The 26,205-nt window shown below is 41.4% G+C and overlaps 1 protein-coding gene across 5 annotated transcripts in view; it reads left to right on the plus strand.

The window, feature by feature from the left end:
• arl13b (ADP-ribosylation factor-like 13b) overlaps positions 1-26,205 on the plus strand; it is a 95,147-nt gene that overhangs the window by 18,984 nt on the left and 49,958 nt on the right. For all 5 annotated transcript variants that reach the window (XM_060833024.1, XM_060833025.1, XM_060833022.1 and 2 more), the window contains exons 3-4: positions 544-614; positions 6,466-6,715. In XM_060833024.1, the coding sequence (XP_060689007.1) occupies positions 544-614; positions 6,466-6,715 (321 nt within the window). The remainder of the gene's footprint in view (positions 1-543; positions 615-6,465; positions 6,716-26,205) is intronic.

Raw genomic sequence — 26,205 nt, forward strand, 5'->3', positions numbered from 1 at the left:
TTGCCCTTCTCTTAGTAATACTTTCTCTCCTGCTTTCTCCCATCACCACCTCTCTCTCTCTCTCGCGCGCGCGCACACACACACACACACACACACACACACTGTCCTCAATGATTTGCCAGGATTTATTGCTGAAGCGTTATTCTTTGGCTGATAATGGTTTCCATAGGCACCAGTCCAATGTCTACTTTTACAGTGACAATAGGTAGCTTTACCTCATCATTTTTTATAAAACTATAATCATTGTTGATAAATTGTTTTTGGGTTTTGTCCTCTTAATTTATGTGACGTCAGTTCCTTGTAGTTTGCTCCTTTAAAGTATATTCAACCCAGTATTTCAACAGTGATCATACTAATATCACAGCACAGTTGGGTTGCAATCTGGAAATTGTGACTTTTAATTTTATGATTAAAACTGTATATTATCCCAGCTCTATTCATGCTCTGACATGACGCCTGACATCCATGGTCTAATATGCTATTTGTAAAGTATTGTATATAGGAGAATTAATCTTATCTAAATACAACATGTTCTTTTCACAGGAAAATAACTCTAGTGATGGTAGGGTTGGATAATGCTGGAAAAACTGCAACTGTGAAAGGAATTCAAGGAGGTAAGAAGTTTTTGGGGATCCATTGAAACTTTAACCTCTCTCTGCACATGCTGAAACATACTGAATTTCACATAAGATCTTGTAGCTTTTAAAGCATTAAAACCAAATTTAAACTCCTTTTCATATTAGACTACTCAAATGCTGTAGTGTGGCACTTCTCTCAACTAAGAAAACTAAATTCTTAAACATACCGGAAAATTTTGATCTATTGTACCCATAGTTTTGGCACAATGGCCACTGTTTTGCTACAAGATGATATTTATGCTGAAGTGCAGACATAACAGTGAGGCAATGGTAAAGCGCACATATTATGAAGCAGTCAGTTTGTATCACTGACTTGACACCAATGCTGCCATTTTGCAATCTTGCCAATCGAATTAATGCCCTTTCTTAACTTCTCGCTGTTGAACATGAATTTAGTAACTGAAATAAAGCCTCAATCAATACTACTCAAAGTGATCATCCAGCCCTTTTGTATTAATTACTGATTATTCTGTCATAGCTCAGTTTGAGTTTATGCAAGGGCATGGCATTTTAAGAAGTTGGTTAAAGTTGGGTGGGAATGGTGCTGCATGTAGGGAAGCTCTTTGTTATCAACTGCCCCCAACTATGAATGCTATAATTGCAATTCCCCATGGCTACAGCAAAAGAGCAAGATGAAGCAAATTCAACAAAGACAACAACAAACTCTTGCAGAGAGAAGAGAAGGAAGAAAGAGAAGAATGGCTGTCAGCAGGATGCTTTATCATTCCGGGGTCTTCTGGAGCATTTCTCTTACCTCCAGCTAAACCAGGAGCTGTGTGTGCATAATCTGCTTTTTTTCAAATTTCTGCCACTTTCTGTAACTAGATCTGCAGCTTCAGAATTGAGTGGATGTCCCTGCCACTGTAAAGGTGACTGTGGCTCCTGCATTTCTTCATATGGCCTCCTGAAATAGGCAATATATCTAACAACTCTATTGCTGTATTGGAGAATTGACAAATGCTCTTTATATTAGAACAGGGAACTTATTGTGTTCTCGCTGAAAAGAGAAATGTAGGCAGAAGACATGATTTTACAAATCCTATGGGATAGCAGGCTTCCCTATTATGCCACCAACTGAGTGAAACTGACTTTGCAGCGTCTCAATGTTGCAATGTACGACACCTACAAAGATTTGTACTTGCTGAATGCATATTTGGAGTGTTGCTAGGTTCAGCACATCATGCTGTGAACTATCCTGGGTACTTTCATTCTGAAAATGGTTCAACTGTTCCCTCAACCTCTGGAATTCCGCTTTCTCTAGCTTTCTTTTCATTTGTAAGTGATTCTATTCTATCCTTTTTAGGTCGAATGTGGATGACCTCCTGTTTTCCTTCAGTGAAATCCTGTTGCTATAGTTTTTTTGCCTATTAATTTTATCAATCTGTTTATAATGTTTCAATTTCCTCTTAACTAATTACAATGTGTTTATTTTGGTATCATTAGCAAATTTGGCATCTATGACTAATTCATTTAAGTTATCAATAAATACAATGAATAGTTGAGACCCCAACTTAGCTTACTGTGGGTCACTACATGGGGCACTCTGCCATTTACACTTACCTTCTCTTTAGTGCTGTTTTACCTCTTGCTCAGCCAATTTCCAAACCAGGTCAATAATTAGCTGTCAATTCCGTAGTTATCTTTCTATTAAAGTTAAAAAAATCAGTTGGGTTCATCAGATGACCTACCTGTTACAAATCCATATTGGATTTTAAGTGAATAAAACCACTTATGGTACATGAAGCTCTTGGTTATTACAGAAGTCTTGACCACAATATGTGTACTGTTGATGGCACTCAACCTTGCTGTAATCCTGGTAATCCTACTGTGACTGCAAGACCCATAGTCATTTCCTGCTGGCTTGTGTGATTCAGAAGAGGTAAAATAAATCTTTAAATCTGAAAAACAGCCCATTTGTGATTTGTATTTGCAAGAATGCATTGCAACTATAATTTAAATGCATTCAGCAAAAATTGAATCAGCTGCATTGGAATTTTAAGCTGTTGTCACTTTACTGCATTGCTTGTGTCAGTTAATAACATTGGGATTCCAGTCACATGGAGACCTTGATGAAAATGATATCAGATAGATTGATTGGAGGCACGGGGGAGTAAATTTCGCATTTTTGTTTTCAAACCAATATTCCCGTATTTGTGCTTGTTAATGGGTTGAACATTGATCCTAATTCATGATACCTTTGTATGTAATTTTGGCAGTTTCTTTTTTTATTGCCTGTAAGATTCTATTTGGAGTTAACACAATGCCTGAGAACTAAAATGTTGAGGAATGTTTCAATATCAGCTGAATATTTTCCAGTTTCCATCTACCTTACAGCATGGATCAGTACCTGGTGCTATGATGTTGTGGCCATAACAGAGACATGGGTTTCTCAGGGGCAGGAATGGTTACTGGATGTTCCAGGGTTTAGAGCATTTAAAAAGAATAGGGAGTGGGGAAAAAGAGGAGGGGGTGTAGCACTACTAATCAGAGAGGGTATCACAGCTACAGAAGCTTCCATTGTCGAGGAAGATCTGCTTACCAAGTCAGTATGGATGGAAATTAGGAACAGCAAGGGAGCAGTCACCTCGTTAGGGGTTTGCTACAGGCCTCCCAATAGCAGCAGGGAGATGGAAGAAAGCATAGGTCGGCAGATTTTGGAAAAGTGTGGACATAGTAGGGTTGTTGTAATGGGTGACTTTAACTTTTCCAGTGTTGATTGGAACCTCCTTCGAGCAGAAGATTTGAATGGAGCTGTTTTTGTAAGGTGTGTTCAGGAGGGTTTCCTAACTCAGTACGTTGATAGACTGACAAGGGGAGAGGCCATTCTAGACTTGGTGCTCGGAAACGAGTCGGGGCAGGTATCAGATCTTGTGGTGGGAGAGCATTTTGATGATAATGACCACAACTGCCTCACATTCTACATAGCTATGGAGAAGGAGAGGATTAGGCAAAATGGGAGGATATTTAATTGGGGAAGAGGAAATTATGATGCGATTAGACATGAGTTAGGAAGCATGGATTGGGAGCAATTGTTCCATGTAAAGGCACAATAGACATGTGGAGACTGTTTAAGGAACAGTTGTTGCAAGTGATGAATAAATATGTCCCTCTGAGACAAGCAAGAAGTGGTAAAATAAAGGAACCTTGGATGACGAGAGTGGTGGAGCTTCTTGTCAAAAGGAAAAAAGTAGCTTACATAAGGTGGAGGGAGCTAGGGTCAAGCTCAGCTCTACAGGATTACAGGCAGGCGAGGAAGGAGCTCAAAAACCATCTGAGGAGAGCCAGGAGGGGACACAAGAAAGGCTTGGCAGAACAGATTAGGGAGAACACAAAGGGATTTTACACTTATGTGAGGAATAAAAGAATGGTCAAAGAAAGAGTAGGGCTGATCAGGGGTAGCACAGGGAATTTGTGTGTGGAGTCTGAGGAGGTAGGGGAAGCCCTAAATTAGTTTTTTGCTTCTGTCTTTACGAAAGAAACAAACTTTGTAGTGAATGAAACCTTTGAAGAGCAGGTGTGCATGCTGGAATGGATAGAGATAGAGGAAGCTGATGTGCTAAAAATTTTGCCAAACATTAAGATTGACAAGTCGCCAGGCTCGGACCAGATTTGTCCCCGGCTGCTTTGGGAAACGAGAAATGCAATTGCTTCGCTACTTGCAAAGATCTTTGCATCCTTGCTCTCCACTGGAGTCGTACCTGAGGACTGGAGAGAGGAAAATGTAATTTCTCTCTTCAAGAAAGGAAATAGGGGAATCCCTGGCAATTACAGACCAGTAAGTCTCACTGCTGTCGTCTGCAAGGTGTTAGAAAGGATTCTGAGGGATAGGATTTATGACCATCTGGAAGAACATGGCTTGATAAAATGCAGTCAACACGGCTTTGTGAGGGGCAGGTCATGCCCCACAAACCTTATTGAGTTCTTTGAGGATGTGACTAGAAAACTTGATGAGGGCCAAGCTGTGGATGTGGTGTATATGGACTTCAGCAAGGCATTTGATAAGGTTCCCCATAATAGGCTCATTCAAAAGGTCAGGAGGAATGGGATACGGGGGAACTAAGCTGTCTGGATACAGAATTGGCTGGCCAACAGAAGACAGCGAGTGGTAGTAGAAGGAAAATATTCTGCCTGGAAGTCTGTGGTGAGTGGTGTTCCACAGGGCTCTGTCCTTGGGTCTCTACTGTTTGTAATTTTTATTAATGATTTGGATGAGGGGATTGAAGGATGGGTCAGCAAGTTTGCAGACGACACGAAGGTTAGACGAGTCGTTGACAGTGTAAAGGGCTATTGAAGGCTGCAGTGGGACATTGAACAGGATGCAGAGATCAGCTGAGAGGTGGCAGATGGAGTTCAACCTGGATAAATGTGAGGTGATGCATTTTGGAAGGTCGAATGTGAAAGCTTGAGTACAGGATTAAGAATAGGATTCTTGACAGTGTGGAGGAGCAGAGGGATCTTGGTGTGCAGGTACATAGACCCCTTAAAATGGCCACCCAAGTGGACAGGGTTGTTAAGAAAGCATATGGTGTTTTGGCTTTCATTAACGGGGGGATTGAGTTTAAGAGTCGTGAGATCTTGTTGCAGCTCTATAAAACTTTGGTTAGACCGCACTTGGAATGCTGCGTCCAGTTCTGGTCGCCCTATTACAGGAAAGATGTGGATGCTTTGGAGAGGGTTCAAAGGAGGTTTACCAGAATGCTGCCTGGACTGGAGGGCTTATCATATGAAGAGAGGTTGACTGAGCTTGGACTTTTTTCATTGGAGAAAAGGAGGAGGAGAGGGGACCTAATTGAGGTTTACAAGATAATGAGAGGCATAGATAGAGTCGATAGCCAGAGACTGTTTCCCAGGGTGGAAATGACTAACACGAGGGGTCATAGTTTTAAACTGGTTGGAAGAAAGTATAGAGGGGATGTCAGAGGCGGGTTCTTTATACAGAGAGTTGAGAGAGCATGGAATGTGTTGCCAGCAGCAGTTGTGGAAGCGAGGTCATTGGGGACATTTAAGAGACTACTGAACATGCTGTGAGGAAGGCATATGGTGTACTGGGCTTTATTGGCAGAGGAATTGAGTTCCGGAGTCCTGAGGTCATGTTGCAGTTGTATAAGACTCTGGTGCGGCCTCACCTGGAGTATTGTGTGCAGTTTTGGTCACCATACTATAGGAAGGATGTGGAAGCTTTAGAACGAGTGCAGAGGAGGTTTACCAGGATGTTGCCTGGAATGGTAGGAAAATCTTATGAGGAAAGGCTGAGGCACTTGGGGCTGTTCTCATTGGAGAAGAGAAGGTTTAGGGGAGATCTGATAGAAGTGTATAAGATGATTAGGGGTTTAGATAGGGTAGATACTAAGAACCTTTTACCGCTAATGGAGTCAGGTGTTACTAGGGGACATAGCTTTAAATTAAGGGGTGGTAGGTATAGGACAGATGTTAGGGGTAGATTCTTCACACAGCGGGTTGTGAGTTCATGAAATGCCCTGCCCGTATCAGTGGTGAACTCTCCTTCTTTATGGTCATTTAAGCGGGCATTGGATAGGCATTTGGAAGTTATTGGGCTAGTATAGGCTAGGTAGGATTCGGTCGGCGCAACATCGAGGGCTGAAGGGCCTGTACTGCGCTGTATCCTTCTATGTTCTATGTTCTATGCATATGGTCACAGAAATTTGAGGGTGCACACATGAGGATCAGTGGTTGGTACGACATTGTGGGCTGAAGGGTCTGTTCTGTGCTGTACTGTTCTATGATCTATGTTCTGCCTAAGTCCTCAGTCTCTACTCTCCCAACATTCTTTATATATCTTTTTAAAAAAATCTTTTGTCTTTTGTAGAGTCTCTAGAGGATTTAGCTCCCACAGTGGGTTTTTCAAGAATTGATCTAAAACAGGACAAGTTTGAAGTCACCATCTTTGATTTGGGAGGAGGGAAAAGAATCCGTGGGATCTGGAAGAACTATTACTCCGAGTCCTTTGGTGTTATTTTTGTTGTGGACTCCAGTGATGTAGATCGAATAGAAGAAGCCAAAGACATCGTGGCAGAGGTCATAAGGCATCCGAAGATATCAGGAAAACCTGTGCTAGTGTAAGTATCTCTGCTGAGCATAAACCATCGATGCATATAATAGGTCTGCTCCTATTTTCTTATCCAGTATTGGGTATGTGCATTCCCAAAAGAGTAATAATTAGATAAAATAATATAACAACAACATATTTCACTAAATTTCAGTAAGTAAAACATTTGGTCAGTGTATTCTATTTCTGTGTGCAACAGCCCACAATTTTCTGCCCAACAGAAAGTAATTGTTAGCTTGGATTATTATGATGAATTTGTTGGACTTTACAGATTTAAGAACCTGTATTAAAGAGGAAATTTCAGAATTTCTGGAATAATATTAGAACTAGTGAACTTTCCTGCTTTTGAGGCCACTAATGTGGTTTAGATCACCCAATGTAAATCGCATTGTTCATAGACTGTTTACTTTTAAGGTTTGGGAGAAGATTCGTAGCTCGGGTGCTCGTTGTTGTGGTTCTGTTCACCGAGCAGGGAATTTGTGTTGCAGACGTTTTGTCCCCTGTCTAGGTGACAGCCTCAGTGCTTGGGAGTCTCCTGTGAAGCGGTTCTGTGATGTTTCCTCCAGCATTTATAGTGATTTGTATCTTCAGCTTCCAGTTGTCAGTTCCAGCTGTCTGCTGCAGTGGCCAGTATATTGGGTCCATTCGATTCTTTCGAAGACGAAGGACCCGATACCCAGCATGAGCAAAACCAATGTAGTGTACAAAATCCCATGCAAGGACTGTACAAAACACTACATAGGACAAACAGGAAGACAGCTAACGATCCGCATCCGTGAACACCAACTAGCCACGAAACGACATGACCAGCAATCCTTAGTAGCCACACACACAGATGACAAGCAACAAGAGTTCAATTGGGACAACACTACTATTATAGGACAAGCCAAACAGAGAACAGCCAGGTAATTCCTAGAGGCATGATACTCATCCACAGATTCAATCAATAAGCACATCAACCTGGACCCAATATACCGGCCACTGCTGAGGACAGCTGGAACTGACAACCGGAAGCGGCAGAGACAAACCAGTATAAATGCCAGAGGAAACATCATAGAAGCGCTTCACAGCAGGCTCCCAAGCATTGAGGCTGTCACCTAGACAGGGGACAAAACATCTGCAACACAAATTCCCAGCTTGGCGAACAGAACCACAACAACTGTTTACTTTTGTAGTAGAACCTTTTATACGTCAGTGGATTACAAGACAGAAATGTGTGACAATTTAATTTTGTCCTAGTGATGAGTTGCTTATGAATGCAGATACAAACTAAACTGCCCCACTTCCAGTTCCCAGTTCAGATCAAAACAGTGTCCTTACAAATACAGCTTTTGTCTAGCAAGTAACCGGGGAGAGGGACGAGAAATATGTATCGTTTGTAACTTGTGGGTAACATAATTCTGCTTTTCTTTCCCCCAGTCTTGTCCTGGCCTCAGGTAGCCCTCTGTCAGTCCTCACACGTTTAAGTGCTACTTTCTATCATTAGGAGGTGGCAGAGTTTTAACATCCGTTATGGTCTGAAAGAATGCCTAAGTTCTAATGGAGGGAGGGAACCGGCGATGGATTTATTAATAAGGATTTTATTAGGTTTTGCATGATTGTGTACATAAGGGGAGTAAGTAATTAGGATGATGAGAATTTTACGGAGTGTGGCGAGCTAAATTAAAGCTCTTGTACAAACATGTGGGCTTAAATTCTGTTTAAATACAGTTGACTTTTGGAGTATAACATTCGTAGCAGAGAATGGTCGAGTCAGAAGTAAGGTTTTAAGGCATGATTACCCATCCCTGTTTTCTAAAAAATTAGCGTTATGACAAGTGGAAGAGCAAATTAGTTCTTTACCAATGAGGAAGCAAGCTATAGTCTCAGTACATTTGTTAACACACAGAAGAATTGGAACCCGAAGGTTTGAACAATGATCAGTGTTTGGACATATTCCTTAACTTTCATGGAAAAATTTTATCAAAAGGATTATTTAAAGACTGCTTATGAGGTGTAGTCAGATTTTGGCAAACTTAGAAAGGCTGGGGACAGTTCTACGAGAGAGCACAAAAGGAGTTTATCAGGTTGAAGGCAAAACTGCAGAAATTTCATCTGAAAAACGATGCTAGCATTTACATTATTGGACTGTGCCAGTGTATCAAGTATGGAGAAAGTTCTAGTTTTGATGAGAACTAAATTTGTAGATAGACATACACTACCAGGACAAATGTCAGAGCACTGAAAACATTGCTAGGACAGCATTCTTTTCCAGTAGCATTTATGTAGCATAAAGGGAAATACGACAGAAATTGGGCGACAGTGTTAGCAAATTGGTAAGGCTGTCTAGCTACAGTAAGTAGTGATCTGAAAGGAGAAGTATAATTAATAGAAATGAGGGCAGAAATGCTATTGATAATTTTAAGAAGTGAAGAGAATGTTTGGATTTGTAATAAGTGAATGAATTCCAGAAATGCTCAGGGTGTGTCCAATCGATGTTTCAGGTGAGACTCAAAGTACTGCCATGCCTTGAAATGTCCCAAATGCTAAAGCACTTGAAACAAACATGAAACAGAGGATTCAGAGGAAGCAGATGAAAGTGTTGATCAAAGTGAGGACATTGTATTTTTCACAAGTGATGAATATATTGGTAGCAGAGCATTTCAATTTTGCAGTATCGGACAGTGGATGCATGTCTATTATATGTGGAATAGACCGGCTGCATTCCCATCCAGAATCGCTAAGCAAAAAGAATCTGGAAAAAGCTAAGAAAGTTGGGAGTTCCATCACAGTAAAATCTTTGAAATTATTATTTTCATCTTAAAATAGCTGGAATCATTATATCATTAGCGTGGATGTAGTGACCAATGAAATACCTTATTTTAAAACAGACTACCAATGAAGAAAGCACAAATGCAACAGAATATATAAGAGGACAAATCTGTTATATATGCAAATTTTTGAATTTGCAAATATATACAATTGGGAACATTATTGCATTCCTTTAATTGAATGAAAGGATGTAGAAATAAGGGATGAGAAGTACAAGAAATAAGGGAGAGATCTGAGATCTGCAAGGAATATTGATGGACAATATTGAGTCTTCTCTGAGCAAGAGATTTAAGTGAGGTAGTGTCCTTGGATTTAAAGGTTTGGGGTAAAGAAGAAGAGAACAGCTTATATTTTGTAGACTTGGCAACCAGATTTTGTTACAATATGTAATAAATATACAAAAATAATTATGAATAACATAATAAAAATAGGATAGAGGCCAGATTTGGACCGCCAGCAAAATTTTCACTGATAATGGAGGGAGTTTTCTAATGATGAATGCAGAGTTAAGTGTGCGCATATGGATGTAATAGTTCTGAATCAAACAGCAGAAAGCCTTTTTGACAACTGTATATGTGAAAGGAACCAAGCAGTAATAGACAAAATAATTCATAAAAGTTTTGGCATATTAGCTTAACTGTGAGTTATCATCCATGCTGGCATGGGCTGTACATGCTTAAGAATTTGATACAGATGGTGGCAAGGTATGGTTCATATTAGTTTTTGTTATTAATCCTAAAGTTCCATAACTAATAATGAACTCACCACAGCTTGGGAAGGGCCTAATTTAGTTACACATTTTCAGAGTATTTGAATGCACTTCATGCAGGCAGAAAAGCTTATGTTAAAGCCAATGAGTCAAAGAATCATTGAGCATTCAGGACTGTGACAAGGCCCTTAGAAACAAATTTCAATCTGGCTGATCGTGTTTATTAAAGGAAAAAGCAGCTGAAAGAATAGAGAAATCCAGGGAAGATTATTGGTAAAGATGGGTTTCCTCTTCAAGACTGTTTGGTATGGATTACAAATTTATGAATTCTGAAGAAGGTATATAAAAAAAAGGAGTGAGATACCTCTCATATCCAACTGTTGCATAGCTCTGAGGATCAAACTGCCGCAATGAGAAGTTTGTCTGATGATCATAATGAGGTCAGGATTCTCCAAAAGAGGGACGAAATGTAATAGGGATTTGGAAGTTAAATAAATGTATAAATGGCCTAGATGATGTTTCTAGAACTTTGTACTTCACAGTGTGATCTGTCACACTAAATTTGGGTTGTTTTTGGTTTAAAGGTGAATCTACAATGCTTTACTGGCATTATAAATGATAGCTTTCAGCCATCTTTATGATGTATGTAGATGTTCTTATTGTGTGGTATGAATAGTGAATTTGAAAACCTCATAAGAGTTTAAGGCAGGATTCAGAATTGGAAGTCAGGCTTCTGTTGCCTTTAAGTCCATTGAATTGGAAATGAGGCAGAATAGTCCAAGTGTCACTTTAAACGAATCCTATTTGGAAAATATTAGCCAAACTGGTATTCACAAAAAGATGCAGCTGCTTTCAAGACTGAAATAGAGTAATTGTGAAGTGTAATTGGACATCAGAATTAGCTGTCAAAGTGTGGTGTTGGGAAAGCACAGCAGGTCAGGCAGCATCCGAGGAGCAGGAAAGTCAACGTTTCGGGCATAAACTCCTCATCAGGAATGAGGAGGTGGGGGAAGGGGTTGAGAGAGAAACAGAAGTGGTGCAGGACTGGGGGCAAGGTAGCTTGGAAGGTAATAAGTAGATGCAGGTGGGGGATGATGGTGATAGGTCGGAGCGAAGATTTGAGCAGATAGGTGGGAAGGAAAATGGATAGGTAGGACAGTTCAAAGTAGTGCTGAGTTGGAGGGATCTGGGATGAGGTGGGGGGAGGGGAGATGAGGAAACTGGTGAAATCATTGTCAATGCTGTGTCATTCGTGGGGTCATAAGGCAGAGGATGAGGGGTTCTTCCTCCAGGCGTTGAGTGGCTAGGATTTGACTGTAGAGGAGGCCCAGGACTTGCATATCCTTAGCGGAGTGGGAGGGCGAGTTGAAGTGGTAGGGCACAGGGTGGTGGAATTCTTTTGGTGCATGTGTCCAGGAGATGTTTTGTGAGTTGGCGTCCTGTCTTCCCAATGTAAAGGAGACCACAAAGAGAGCAATGGCCACTATAAGTGGGTGTTTGGATGTGCAGGAAAATCTCTGCCGAATGTGGAAGGATTCTTTAGGGCCTTGGATGGATGTGGGTGCAGTAGCAAGAGAAGGTGTCAGGAGTGGAGGGTGAGTTGGTGGGGGGTGTGGGCCTAATGAGGGAGTCGCGAAGGGAATGGTCTCCGTGCAATATTGATAGGGTGGGGAGGGCAATATATCTTGAGTGGTGGGGTGGAAGGTGAAGACAAGGAGAGTTCTATTCTTATTGCAGTTGGAGGGGTGGAGTTCAAGGCAGAGGTGCAGGAAGTGGAGGAGATGCACCAGAGGGCGGCGTTGATCATGTGGGAGTGGGAATTGTGGTCCATGAAGTAGGAGACCATCTGGAATTACTCCTCATGGAAGCAGAATTGGCTGGGGATCCAAACAAAGTTGGGAGATGCTAGGCATATGCTTTAAAGAAATACTGTATGATGGGTTCTCAGGTGCAGCAAGATTATAATTGTACTTGTGGGAAAGGGAGGCTCTATTCTCATTGCTATCACCCACTCAGCTCCAGGTCCTAATCACAATGCAAGCACCCTGCTCAGCTTCAGATCCTGGTCGCAATGCAGCACCCTGCTCAGCTTCAGATCCTGATCACACTGCACCCACCGGGCTCAGCTTCAGTACCTGATCACACTGTACCCACCCCGCTCAGCGCGTCAGCTCCTGATCACACTGTACGCACCCCGCTCAGCTTCAGGGCCTGATCACACTGTACCCACCCCGCTCAGGTTCAGGTCCTGACCACCCTGTACCAACCCCACTCAGCTTCAGGGCCTGATCACACTGTACCCACCCCGCTCAGCTTCTGCTCCTGATCACACTGTACCCACCCCCTCAGCTTCAAGTCGTGATCACACTGTACCCACCCCACTCAGTTTCAACTCCTGATTACATTGTACCCACCGGGCTCAGTTTCAGCTCCTGATCACACTGCACCCACCCTGCTCAGGTTCAGGTCCGGATCACCCTGTACCAACCCCGCTCAGCTTCATGTACTGACCACACCGCACCCACCCCACTCACTTCAGAACGTGATCACACTGTACCCACCCCTCTCAACTTCAGGTCCTGATCACACTGCACCCACCCTGCTCAGCTTCAGCTCCTTATCACACTGTACCCACCCTGCTCAGCTTCAGGTCCTGATCACACTGTACCCACCACGCTCTGCTTCAGCTCTTGATTACACTGCACCCCTGCCCCCCCCCCCCCCCCCCCCCCCGCCCCCCCACTCATCTTCAGTTCCTGATCACACTGTTCCCACCCTGCTGAGCTTCAGGTCCAGATCACACTGAAGTCACCCCGCTCAGCTTCATGTCCTGATCACACCGCACCCACCCCTCGCACCTTCAGCTCCTCATCAGACTGCCCCCACCCTGCTCAGCGTCAGGTCCTGATCTGAATGGGTGATGAGCTACGGACAGCACAAGTGAGTGGTGGGAAGCTTTGTGTGGTGAAGTGGGTTTGTGTGATTGGGTTGGGCGATAGGAAAGGATGAAATGAGTGTGAGGGGGTCTTCGTGTGACAGGAGGGCATTACCGTGTGTGAGAGACAGAGAGGAAACCAATTAGGGCATGTAATTTAAATGGGAGAGAGTAGTTGTTTGCACTTTGTGTATGTTGGAGACGAGGACTTTCACTGTGTGCTGTGAGGCTATGGAAGATGGAGAGTTTGGCTGTCATTTAATGAGTATATAAATAATCTTTTTTTAAGTTTCATAAAACATGTAATATTTATATGATGTGTTGTTTATCAGTGTTGATCTATACTATACAAACTTCACTAAGGTTATCCTCTGTGTTGCTAAGTGATTTCTGGCTTAGTTTTTCTTGATACCTGGGATCATGGCAGCATTTACTATCCATTCCTAGTTGCCCTTGAGAAGGTGCTGGTGTGCTGCCTTCTGAAACCACTGCAGTCTATTTAGTGTACGTTGACCCACAAAGTTATTGTGAAGCATGTTCCACTCCACAGGAGTTTGACCCAGCAACGCTGAAGGAATAGCAGTATATTTCCAAATCAGGATGTGAGTGACTTGGAGGGAAGCATGTAGATGCTGCCCTTGTTCTTCTTGATGGTCATGGTATTGGCTTTTGCAGATGTTGTTTCAGGGGCCCTGGAGAGTTTCTGAAGTTCATTTTCTAAATGGTGCACACTGCTGCTGCTGAGCATTGTAGGTGAAGGGAGTGAATGCTTATGGATGTGGTGTCTATCAAATGGGCTGCTTTGTCCTGGATGGTATCGAGCTTCTTGGGAGTTTTTAGAGTTTTTGTACAATTCCATCACACTCCTGACATGAACCTTATAGATGAAGAACTTTGGGGAGTCAGAAGATGAATTATTTGCTACAGGGGTTCCCAGCCTCAGACCTGTTGTTATAGCCATTGTATTTGTATAGGTCGTTCAGTTTCTTGTGAATGGCAACTTCCAGAATGTTGGCAGTGAGGTATTCAGTGGTAATGCGTTGAATGTCTCAGGGCAATGGTTAGATTTTCTCTTTTTGGAGATGATTGTTGAGAATAAAATATTGCATGATTTCAAGAAAGAGTTCGGTCAAGCCCTCAAGGTTAAAGGGATCAAAAACCAGGAGCAGGGTAACGATTATATTGAATGATGGAGCAAGTTCGAATGGCTGAATGATCACCTTCTGCTTCTATTTTCTATTGCCTGGCACTGTGCGAATGTAACTTGCCACCTGACAGCCCAAACTTAGGTATTGTCCAAGCCATTCTACGTATGAGCATGGACTGCTTCAATATCCTTGAGGAATTTATACTTGTTCATGGGATGTGGATACTGCTGGCCTGGAGGAACTTTATCAGTGATGTTGTAGTTTTATTTATCATAGAAAGTATCACAGAAACTTTCTGAAAGTAAATAAAGTTAATATCTAGTTTGATAAGTTATAAGTAGTTATTACAGTGTTAGTTTAAGTAGTAATTATTGATGCTTTGTGGGATAAATATTTAAATAGCTAAAGTTGCCACGTTCTTCTGGACCACAGAGCTGCTGTCTCGTTAGAGAGAGACATTGGTGATGGTTAAACCTGAGGGTCACCATGCCTCAGCCAAGGAAAGGAGATGAGAAGGAAAACCCTTCGTGGTAACCTCAACCAGCCCCCCCACCCCAGTGTGAGAATTGAACCCATACTTGTAGCATCATTCTGCATCGCAATCCAGCAACTGGTTTTCATTGTCATTGCAGGATTTTAAAGTCATCAGTCAATAATTTGGAATGAAACCTTGTGTGCTGTGTATTACTGAAAGGGAAATGCTTTTGGAAGATATTATGTAGGTATTGAATCCATCTCATTGTCATTAGTACAGGTTGTTCTGTTATAACGTGTTTTGTCAGTGCGAATTCTCTAACATGATTGATGTATTGGGGGTGCTGTTTCTCAAGTGCGAACTGTTAAAATGTGTGTTAGCTATAGTGCGATTTCAGCGGCAACACTTTAAACACTGCTAAAGCGTGGTCTTTCTATAAAGCAGAGTTGCACAAGAACACAGCTATCGTATTTTAGAAGAAATGACTATGTCTTGATTACTGCTTTGAACCTTGAGGTCATCCCCTATTGCATGTATTCTACTCAATAGACAGTAGGTGGCACTGGAGCATAGAAGTATGTCCACGAAAAGGAGTCTGCTTTCTGTGCTGTAACAAGGCAATGGATTAGATTTAAAATAGCGGAGAAATTATTGGCAGATTTTGCTCCCATGTTAAAAGTGAGGCTTATAATGCTCATCATTATCTATGTGTAAATGGCACAACAGCTTCAGTTGAGGGACAGATTCTGGATTAGACTAGATTCCCTACAGTGTGGAAACAGGCCCTTCGGCCCAACCAGTCTACATCGACCCGCCGAAGAGTAACCCACCCAGACCCATTTCACTCTGACTAATGCGTCTAATGCTATGGGCAATTTAGCATGGCCAATTCACCTGTCCTACACATCTTTGGACTGTGGGAGGAAATCGGAGCACCCGGAGGAAACTCACACAGATACTGGAGAATGTGCAAACTCCACACGGTCACCCGAGGCTGGAATCAAACCTGGAACCCTGGTGCTGTGAGGCAACAGTGCTAACCACTGAGCCACCATGCTGCTGTATTCATAGTTAGCTGAAGATATTGAAAATTGTGATGAGTTTCCTCACTTCTCCTTAGATTTGTGCAAAAATCATTCACCATTAAACTGAATTTTTGTGGACGATACAAATTAAATTGGTCACAGAGCATTAAGCTTTGTCACTTCAAACTTAACTTTTTTTAACTGTGTGAGAAGTGTTTTTTTGCTATCAAGGGCTCTTTCCTAATTGACTTTAAGAAGGCAGTGGTGAGCTGCTCTCTAGAGTTATGTGCTCAGCATTTTGTTTGGGAGCATTTTGGTGAGGTGATGTAGGAATATCTAGGGAATTAGGCTATTAGGTCATCCAAATCTATTCTGCCATTCAGTAAGATCATGGTTGATTTTCTGCCTTTTCATATGATTCCCGTATTCCTTTATTATCCAAAGAATTGTCAATCTCTGAATACACCAAGTTCTTTGGGGGAGAGACTTCTAAAGATTCACAACTCTTGTCTCTTGGATGACTTCTTGTTCTGAGACTGGTCCTCTTGTTCCAGGTTTGCAAGACATAAACATCTTCCTAGCACCTGCATTGTCAGCCCTTTAAAAAATATACAAGTTTCAATGAGATTACTTCGCATTAAAGAATAAAGGCCCAATGTACTCAATGCAACCTCATGGGGCAAATCCCCTCATTCCCTGAATCAGTCTAGTCTCCCTTCAAGGCAAGAATATTCAGCCTTGGTTAATTGGCAGAAACATTCACTGGAGATCTTATCAATGTTCTGTTTAACTGTGTAGTGCTATTTAGTTTTGTGCTTCACTTCGATTATGTCATCTTGGAGTATGCGTTCAATCTCCTTCTGAACCTGTGCCAACCTTAGAGGGTTATGCCTATAAGACTGTTGCTTAATCGGAACAGCATCTTCTACCTCTTGCATCATGCACAATTAGGTTAGTACTTTGCAGTTTATTTCTGCATATCTCCCCATGTGATAGTAATGACTCTTTCAGGTCATTTCAATTTTCCTCTGGAAGGTAACTTAATAATTTACCCCAATTTTTGACAACTTCCTCATTGTCCAATTTAATTTGAGGAATGTCCAATTCAGAATTCTCTGAACTTGGTTCTCTCTGTGTTGTAACCAATAATATAGTCTCCTTTTGGCTTTCCTTCCCTATCAAAATACTTTTTGAGCATAATCACATGACACATACTGTGAGATTTCTTTCTGTCTAGAGTACTTATCAAATCATTCACTTCACCCAATTTCCTTTTGACTTGATAAGGTCCACTAAAGTTTATTTTAAAGGTTCACCTATTGCTGGAAGTAACACTAACACCTTATCCCTGATAGCAAGATTGTGAGTGTTTTATTTCTTCTCTGCTTCCTGTTTCATCGTATGCTATAATACTTTTAAATGCTGTCTAGCCAACTCCTCTGCTCTATTTAATCACTCTCTAAAATTTGACATACTGTCCAAATATGTGGTCTCTGAATTATGACTTACTAAATTGTCCTTAATCAGTTTTAGCAGTCCTCTCACTTCACGCCCAAAAACTAATTCAAATGGGCTGAATTTGGTCGATTCATTTGGTGCATCTCTGATCACAAAATGTACAAATGGAATTCCCATATCCCAACCATCTGGATAGTTCTAGCACTTGCTGCGACTCTGGATTATACGCAGTAGATTTGAATTGTTCGTTTCCTCAGCTGTCCATAACTTCCTTGAATACTTTTCATGTAAAATTTGACTCTTGATCTGATTGTATCTCTGCGTGTAGTCCATATCTAGTGAAAGATTTGAGTAAATCCTCTGCAATCCTTTTAGCTGTGATACAGCGCAGTGGAATGACTTTTGCAAATCTAGTGGACGCATGCATTATTGTTAACAAATACTAATTGCCACTTTTTGTTTTGGGTAGGGATCCTACACAATCAATTAAGACTCTTGTAAAAGGTTTGTCAAATGCAGGAATAAGTTTTAAAAGTGTGGGTTTTATTACTGCCTGTGGTTTTCCAATTACCTGAATATGACATGTCTAGCAAAATTCAGCTACATCCTTGTGCTGTCCAGACCAGTAAAAATGTTTTTGTATTTTAGCTTGAGTTTTTCTCACCCGTCAATGACCCCCGACTGGTAGTTCATGTGCCACTTGCAACACCTCCTTTCTATAACCCACTGGCAATCTGACTTGATGAACCTCTGCCTATTTCTCATCTGCCTGAATATGTGATGGTCTCCATTTACTCATTAAGACATCGTTTTTAAGATAGTAGCATTCAGGAATACATTCGGATTCTTTTTCCTTGTATACCTTTTGATGCAATTGCATTAAATTTTCATCTTTCTGCTGTAACTCAGTTAATTTATTGGAGCTAAAGATGCCTGCTTTGTCATTTATCTCCTGCTTTGTCTCAACCATCTGATCACAGCTTTCTTATTTATACTCTTTGATCTCTTCTGTTTCAACTGATGACTTTGTGACCTTGTTACCACACAATCAGGAAAAATCCCAAGATATGTGTCCGGCAATAGTTCAGTTGCCTGACTTTCCACTGGTTTTTCAACCACAGTCAGCAGCAGTTCCACCTGTGAACCAGCTATATCATTAGCAAGGACAAATTGTATTCCTGGAGCTGAGCGTTGGTTCAGTACTTCTATCATGACTCCTTCACTCTCATGCAACACTCTAACCTCACTCTATATAATTAAGCGCTTCTTGCCTCACAATGAGTTCCCGTTACTAGCACCTTTTCTGGCAATAGTTCTTCAGCAGTACATATTTCCTCATCTTTCAACATCAAAGATTGAGAGAATGTTGTATCTCTTAATATTGTAACTTCTTTACCTGCTGCTCCTGACCTATACAAATAAACTCTACCTTTGCAAGTATATGGTTTAAGAAGATCTGGCACTTCCTCCTTAACCAGCCTCCGGCCAGGTTGTACATTCTGGTGCTGCTTTCCAGCCTCCACTGTGCTTTCTGTTGCCATGCCAACAAAATTCACTGGTTTATCCTGTTTTTCAGTGCTTTTCCTAACCCACCAACACTGTGATTTCATGTGGTCTGCTTTCTTGCAGTGAAAAAACTGGAGCTTTTTAACTCCTCTTTCCCCTTTTAAGGGTTTCCTTTTTACCCTTTGGTAAGTTATCTTTATGATCTTCACCAAGATCTAGCTTTCCCTGTTCATGTGAGGATTTTTCTTTTCCCCAATTCCTATCCCTCACGGATTGAAATTGATTTGGAAGCCAAACTTTGATTTATGGACCAACTTATAATCAGCCATTTCAGATGCTTAATTTTGCTGTTTTAATACTCTGCTATTCCACATGATTTTGAATGTTTGAACTCCTCCAAAATAATTGTCTCTCTAAGATCGTCATAGGTTTGCTCTATTTTTAATGTGCTTATCCACCTACTTTTGTTTGACCCTTTCAAACTCAATGAAGGTTGCACCAGGGTCCCTCCTTAGATTCTGAAACATTGTAGGCTTCTGGCACAGGCTTGTATGTACTTAAGATGGCTTTCTTCACCTCCTCATATACCTTAGATACCTCCCCTGACAGTGAAGCAAAGACCTCACTAGTCCTACCTACAAATTTTGTTGGGTTCAACGAAACCCACATGATCACTAGCCACTGCAATCTCCAATGAGATGAAAAAGGCTTCTACATCCTTACCATCAAATTTAGGCAATGGGTGAATATATCAAAACAGATCCTCACCAGACCTTTAGCTACCATGGGTTTGCTCATCCTCACTCTCTTCCTCACTAAGCTTACCTTCACCTTTCATCTTCATCCTTTTAAGTTAGCTTTCCTGTCTAGATGCCAATTTCTGAAGTTCAAGCTCCCTCTCTTTCTTCCTTTCCCCTCTCTCATTTTCTCTTTCCTCTTTTTCTTCCGCTAAAGCGATTCGTTTGTTTCCTGTTTCCTCTGCTTTTAATCATAATTCCAACCGTTTCATTTCTGTTGCCTTTCCTAGACTTTTGCCTCTAACTCAAGCTGCTTCATTTGCAATTGACTTTTAGCCATCTCTAAAGATTCTGATGGTGTTTCCAGCAAATTTAAATGCTGAGCAATTGGTGTAATTAGCTCTTTTTTTTTCCTCACAGAAGGAGGCCACTCCAGCTCCAGCTTATCTGCTAATTCCCACAGCTTGGCCTTAAACAACTTTTGCAAACCCCCGAAGTCACTTCTTTCACCCCAAAAAATTCCTGCTGACTGAAAGAGCCATTGTCATCCCAAGCACTGTTCAAACCAACCAAATTCAACACCCAAAACAAAAAAACACTAACACCTACCACTCGCTGTCTTCGAGTCCAGCAACCCTAATCCTAAATTAGAACTATCGAACAAATCCCGTAAAGAGCCCCGGATAAATTATGGACCAGGCCACACCCCCTCAAAGCATTTCAAGAAACTAGCCCAGACCCTAACTTTGTGAGTTGTTTGAAGCAGGTGTCGAGTGGATATTCTAGGAGTGCTGAAGCTGGCCTCACCACTTAGATTTAAACAAAGCAGAATTTATTTGCAAGATTACTGAAAGAAACACAAACAAAAGAGAACAGAATATAGAATAACTTAACCTATCTGAAAACTGAACAGATTATCCCAACTTAATGATGCTGTTCCAAATACTTGCAACAATCCCATGAACACTCTTCGGCAAAAATGGTAAAATTAAACACAGGGTCTTACAGGAGAGATGTCAAAGAGATGACAGAGAGGTTCAGCATAGAACACCTTATTTCTTTGACCAGCAGCCTCAAAATGGACTGACTGCTTGCTCTATTCAGCCAGATTGTTAAAACCCAAAACAAAGCCAAAACCAAACCAAACCAGAGAAAAACTGAGCTGGGAGAACTGGCCACTCCCCTTTCATTGTACAAGTGTTTTTTTTAAACTTAAAAGCTTCTTCAAGTAGATCAAGCCTGACATTTTGGAACCTGTGTCTTATAAAACACTTGAAAAAAAACAAGGACAACGCAGACTTGTTAACGGAGCAGCATCATCACAACCTGCATGTTTAAGATTGGTGTGCAAGGACACCCTCTGAATTTCAATACTTTTATGGAAGAAGCATCAATGTTTTTTCACTGCTCACCATTTAAACTGTCTTTTCTTGCAAAAGTGAATATTTTTACATTTCTCATTATATCTCTGTTATTTCTTTTTAGACTACTTGCCTAACTTATCCATACCCCCTTGCATCCTTCATGATCCCCTTCTTTCTCATCTCATTTAATGTTGCATCATCAGAAGACTTGAATGCTTTACACTCAGTTCTTTCATTTAGCACATTGAAAGAAATTGGATTTTAGCAATTGTTATCAGTGATCCATTAGGTACCCCACTAGTTATCTTCTGCCAGCCTGCAGATGACTGATTTATTCTTACCTCTGTTTCTGTCTGTTAATTACTCCTCAGTCCAATCTATTCTGCTCAATCCCATGATCTCTAATTTTTGTCTAATAACTTCTGTTATCAAATGCTTTTTGAAAATCTACAGCCACATGTTGTCCTTTATCTATTCCACTAGCTGTAACCTCAACAACATTCAGATTTGTGATATATTATTTTGCTTTCAAAAATCAGTATTATCTAAACGTGGTATAATTTTCTAAGTGTTCTGTTATGACATTCTATAATATTACATTGTAGCATTTTCCTTAGGTAGCAATACCAGATTAACTGATCTGTAGTTTTCCAAATTCTCCCTCATTCTTTCTCGGATTGCAAGGATATGTTTATTGCTTTCCAATCCATCTTCCAATCCTCCTTACAGAATCCTGGGGATGCTAAAGATCAAAACCAATTGTTCAGATGGATGCAGGCCATTAGCCCATGCAAATGACTTTATCTAATGGTGTCTCTGGCTCCTATAGCTGTGGAAAGTGTGTACACATTCAGCTTCTGAAGGAGCATGTTGCAGCACTGAAGCAAGGACTAGATGACTTCAGGCTCATACGTGAGAATGAGAATTTTCTGGACAGGACCTTCAACAAGATCATTACACTGAGCATACCAGAAGAGAGAAGGGAGATGGCGATGAGGAAGGAAGAAATGATTCAAGTACAAGAGACCCCGGGGGAAGTACTCTCATGAACAGGTTGAATCTCTTGGAAACTGTCGAGACAGGTCTGCCAATCGAAAACTGGTGTGGCGGCAGAGCCAAGGAGTCAGACATCATGCAGAGCCATGGTAATAGAGGGCTCAATAGTGAGAGGATCTGAAAGAGGCTTCTGCGGCAACAGGCCAGATTTGAGGATAGTGTGTTGCCTACCTGGTGCTAGGATCCAGGATATCACCGACAGAGTGCAGAGAATCCTCAAGGGTGAAGGTGAAGAGCCAGAGGTGGTGGTGCATGTCAGAACAAATGACGTCGGGAAGAAGAGGAGGGATATTCTACAGCGAGACTTTAGAGAACTCGGAAGAAGGCTGGAAAGCAGGACTTCCTGGGTGGTTTTCTCCGGTTTGCTTCCAGTTCCTTGGGCTGCAGAGGGCAGGAATAGGGACTTGAATGTGTGGCAGAAGAACTGGTGCAGGAAGCAATGATTTAAATTCTTGGATCACTATGGCATGTTTTGCGATAAGGATAAATTATACAAGAGGGACGGGTTGCACCTTAATAGGTGGGGGACCCATTCTGGCAGGCAGGTTTACCACTGCAACACAAGTGTGTTTAAACTAAGTAGTGGGGGAAGGGGACAAACTGGAAATTCTAGAAGGAAGTTAAAGGGAAAATGAGAATAAGAGAAGTTAAGAAAGACAACAGAATCAATGGAGCAGAAAACTCAAGAAGGGATCATACAGTATGGTCAAGTGAAATAGGGATTGATAGGAAGGGCGAGGGGAGTAACAAATTAAGAATATTATATATGAATGCATGGAGCAGAAGAAATAAGATGGATGAGCTTGATGCTCAGTTGGAAATTGGCAGGTACGATGTTGTGGGGATAACTGAGACGTGGCTTCAAGTGGACAGGCCTAGGAAATGAATATTCAAGGCTATACGTGCTATCGAAAGGACAGACGGGTGGAGTGGCCCTGTTAGTGAGGAATAATATTCAGTCCCTTGCGGGAGGGGACATAGGAGATCTAGAGTCAGTATGGATAGAGCTGAGAAATACTAAGGGTAGAAAGACTCTAATGGGAGTTATCTATAGGTCTCCAAACAGTAGTCTGGATGTTGGGTGTAAATTGAATAAGGAGTTGAAATTGGCCTGTCGCAAAGGTATTACTACAGTTGTTATGGAGGATTTCACCATGCAGGTAGACCATCAGGATGGTACTGGAGTCCAAGAAAGGGAGTTTGTGGAGTGCCTCCAAGATGGATTCTTAGAACAGCTTCTACTGGAGCCTACCAGGAAGAAGGCAATTCTGGATCTGGTGTTGTGCAACGAACCGGATTTGATCAGGGATCTCAAAGTAAAGGAGCTATTAGGAGGTAGTGACCATAATATGATAGGTTTTAATCTGCAATTTGAGAAAGAGAAGGGAGAATTGGGAGTGTCAATATTGCAGTTGAACAAAGGGAACTATGGAGCTATGAGGGAGGAGCTGGCCAAAGTTCAATGGTTCAATACCCTAGCAGAGATGGCAGTCGAACAACAATGGCAGGTATTTCTGGGTATAATGCAGAAGATGCAGGATCAGTTCATTCCAAAGAGGAAGAAAGATTCTAAGGGGAGGCAGGGACGGCCGTGGCTGACGAGGAAAGTTAAGGACTGTATAAAGATAAAAGAGTAGAAGTATAACGTAGCAAAGATGAGCTGGAAGCCGGAGGACTGGGAAACTTTTAAAGAGCAACAGAGGATAACTAAAAAGGCAATACGCGAAGAAAAATTGAGGTACGAAGGCAAACTGGCCAAAAATATAAAGGAGGATAGTAAAAGCTTTTTTAGGTATGTGAAAGGAAAAAAAATGGTTAAGACTAAAATTGGGCCCTTGAAGACAAGCATTTATTATGGGAACAAGGAAATGACAGAAGAGTTGAATAGGTACTTTGGATTTGTCTTCACTGGGGAAGACACAAGCAATCTCCCAGATATAATAGTGGCTCAGGGACCTAGAGTAATGGATGAACTGTAGGGAATTTATATTCGGCAGGAAATGGTGTTGGATAGACTGTTAGGTCTGAAGGCTGGTAAGTCCCTGGAACCTGATGGTCTGCACCCCAGAGTACTTAAGGAGGTGGCTCTAGAAATCATAGACACATTGGTAATCATTTTCCAGTGTTATATCAATTCAGGGTCAGTTCCTATGGATTGGAAGGTGGCTAATGTTGTCATATTTTCAAGAAGGGAGGGAGAGAGAAAACAGAAAATTATAGACCAGTTAGCTTGATGTCAGTGGTGGGAAAGATGCTCGAGTCAATTATAAAAGATGAAATTACAACTCATTTGGATAGCAGTAAAAGGATAGTTCAGAGTCAGCATGGAGTTACAAAGGCGAAATTGTGCTTGACTAATCTTCTGGAATTTTTTGAGGATGTAACTATGAAGATAGACAAGGGAGAGCCAGTGGATGTAGTGTATCTGGACTTAGGGCACATGGTTTTGGGGGCAAGGTACTGACTTGGATTGAAAATTGGCTGACCGACAGGAAGCAAAGAGTAGTGATAAACGGGTCCCTTTCGGAATGGCAGGCGGTGACCAGTGGGGTGCCACAAGGTTCGGTGCTGGGCTGCAGCTGTTTACAATACACATCAGTGATATAGATGAAGGCATTAAAAGTAATATTAGCAAATTTGCTGATGACACAAAGCTGGGTGGCAGGGTGAAATGTGAGGAGAATGTTATGAGAATACAAGGTGACTTGGACAGGCTAGGTAAGTGGACAGATGCAGTTTAATGTGGATAAATGCGTGGTTATCCACTTTATTGGCAAGAACAGGAAGGTAGATTACTATCTAAATGGAGTCAAGTTTGGTAAAGGGGCAGTACAATGAGATCTAGGTGTTCTTGTACACCAGTCAATGAAAGCAAGCATGCAGGTACAGCAGGCAGTGAAGAAGGCTAATGGCATGCTGACCTTCATAACAAGAGGAATTGAGAATAGGAGCAAAGAGGTCCTTCTGCAGCTGTACAGGGCCCTGGTGAGACCACACCTGCAGTATTGTGTGCAGTTTTGGTCTCCAAACTTGAGGAAGGACATTCTGGCTATTGACGCAGTGCAGCATAGGCTCATGAGGTCAATGAGGCAGGACAATCATATGTTGAAAGATTAGAGCGACTGGGCTTGTATAGACTTGAGTTTAGAAGGATGAGAGGGGATCTGATTGAGACGTGTAAAATTATTAATGGATTGGACACTCTGGAGGCAGGAAGCGTATTTCTGCTGATGGGTGAGTCCAGAACCAAAGGACACAGTTTAAAAATAAGGGAATAGAGTTGAGGAGGAACTTCTTCACCCAGAGAGTAGTGGATGTATGGAATGCTCTGCCCCAGAAGGCAGTGGAGGTCACGTCTCTGGATACTTTCAAGAAAGAGATGGATAGAGCTCTTAGAGATAGTGGAATCAAGGGTTTTGTGGATAAGGCCGGAACAGGATACGGATTGTGGATGATTAACTATGATCATAATGAATGGTGGTTCTGGCTCGAAGGGCCAAATGGCCTACTCCTGCGTCTATTGTCTATCTCATTTGTTAATCCAGTACTGTGTCTTTTACTGGTGGTAATTTCTTTAGTTTCTTCATTCTTGCTAGACCTTTGGTGCCTAGTTTGCCCAGAATTTTATTGTATCTTTATCTTTATCTTCTGTTATCATTTCTCTGGTCTCTGCATCTAAGAGCCCCATGTTAACTTTCACTCATTTCTTTTTAAGACATCTATGGAAGCTTTGATGATTTGTTTCGTATCTATTTCTTGTTTACTCACTATTCCTTTTCGTTTTTATGGATTTCTTGCGTCATCCTTTGAATTCTAAAGTTTTCCCAATCCTCAGGTTTGCTGCACTGTTTGACAACATTATACACATCTTAATTCATTATTATTATTCTGGCTGTATCATGTATCATGTCAGGTTTTTATTGTTTGAAAGAATGTATACTCATTGCAAATTGTGAGTTAATTCTTTAAATATCAACCACTGCTTATCTCTCATAACATCTTTAAGCTAAATTCCAATCCATCTTGGCAAGGATGGCCTTCATACTTATAAAGTTGTGTTGTTCAGGTTTCAGCCCATCATTGCAGTCTTAGTAAATCAAATTTTAAATAAAAATCTGTCATAACTTGATTACTCTTTCTTGTTTGTTCTTTACTACAAGAATAGCCCTTTGTCATCTCCCAGCGCTACATCTAAAATAGCCTGTTCCTAATTCGTTCCTCAACATACTGATCTAGAAAACTATATTGTAGTTAACTCCAATTAACTTCTCCTTAT

Source organism: Hemiscyllium ocellatum, chromosome 12 (genome assembly GCF_020745735.1).
Source record: "Hemiscyllium ocellatum isolate sHemOce1 chromosome 12, sHemOce1.pat.X.cur, whole genome shotgun sequence".
NCBI lineage: Eukaryota > Metazoa > Chordata > Chondrichthyes > Orectolobiformes > Hemiscylliidae > Hemiscyllium > Hemiscyllium ocellatum.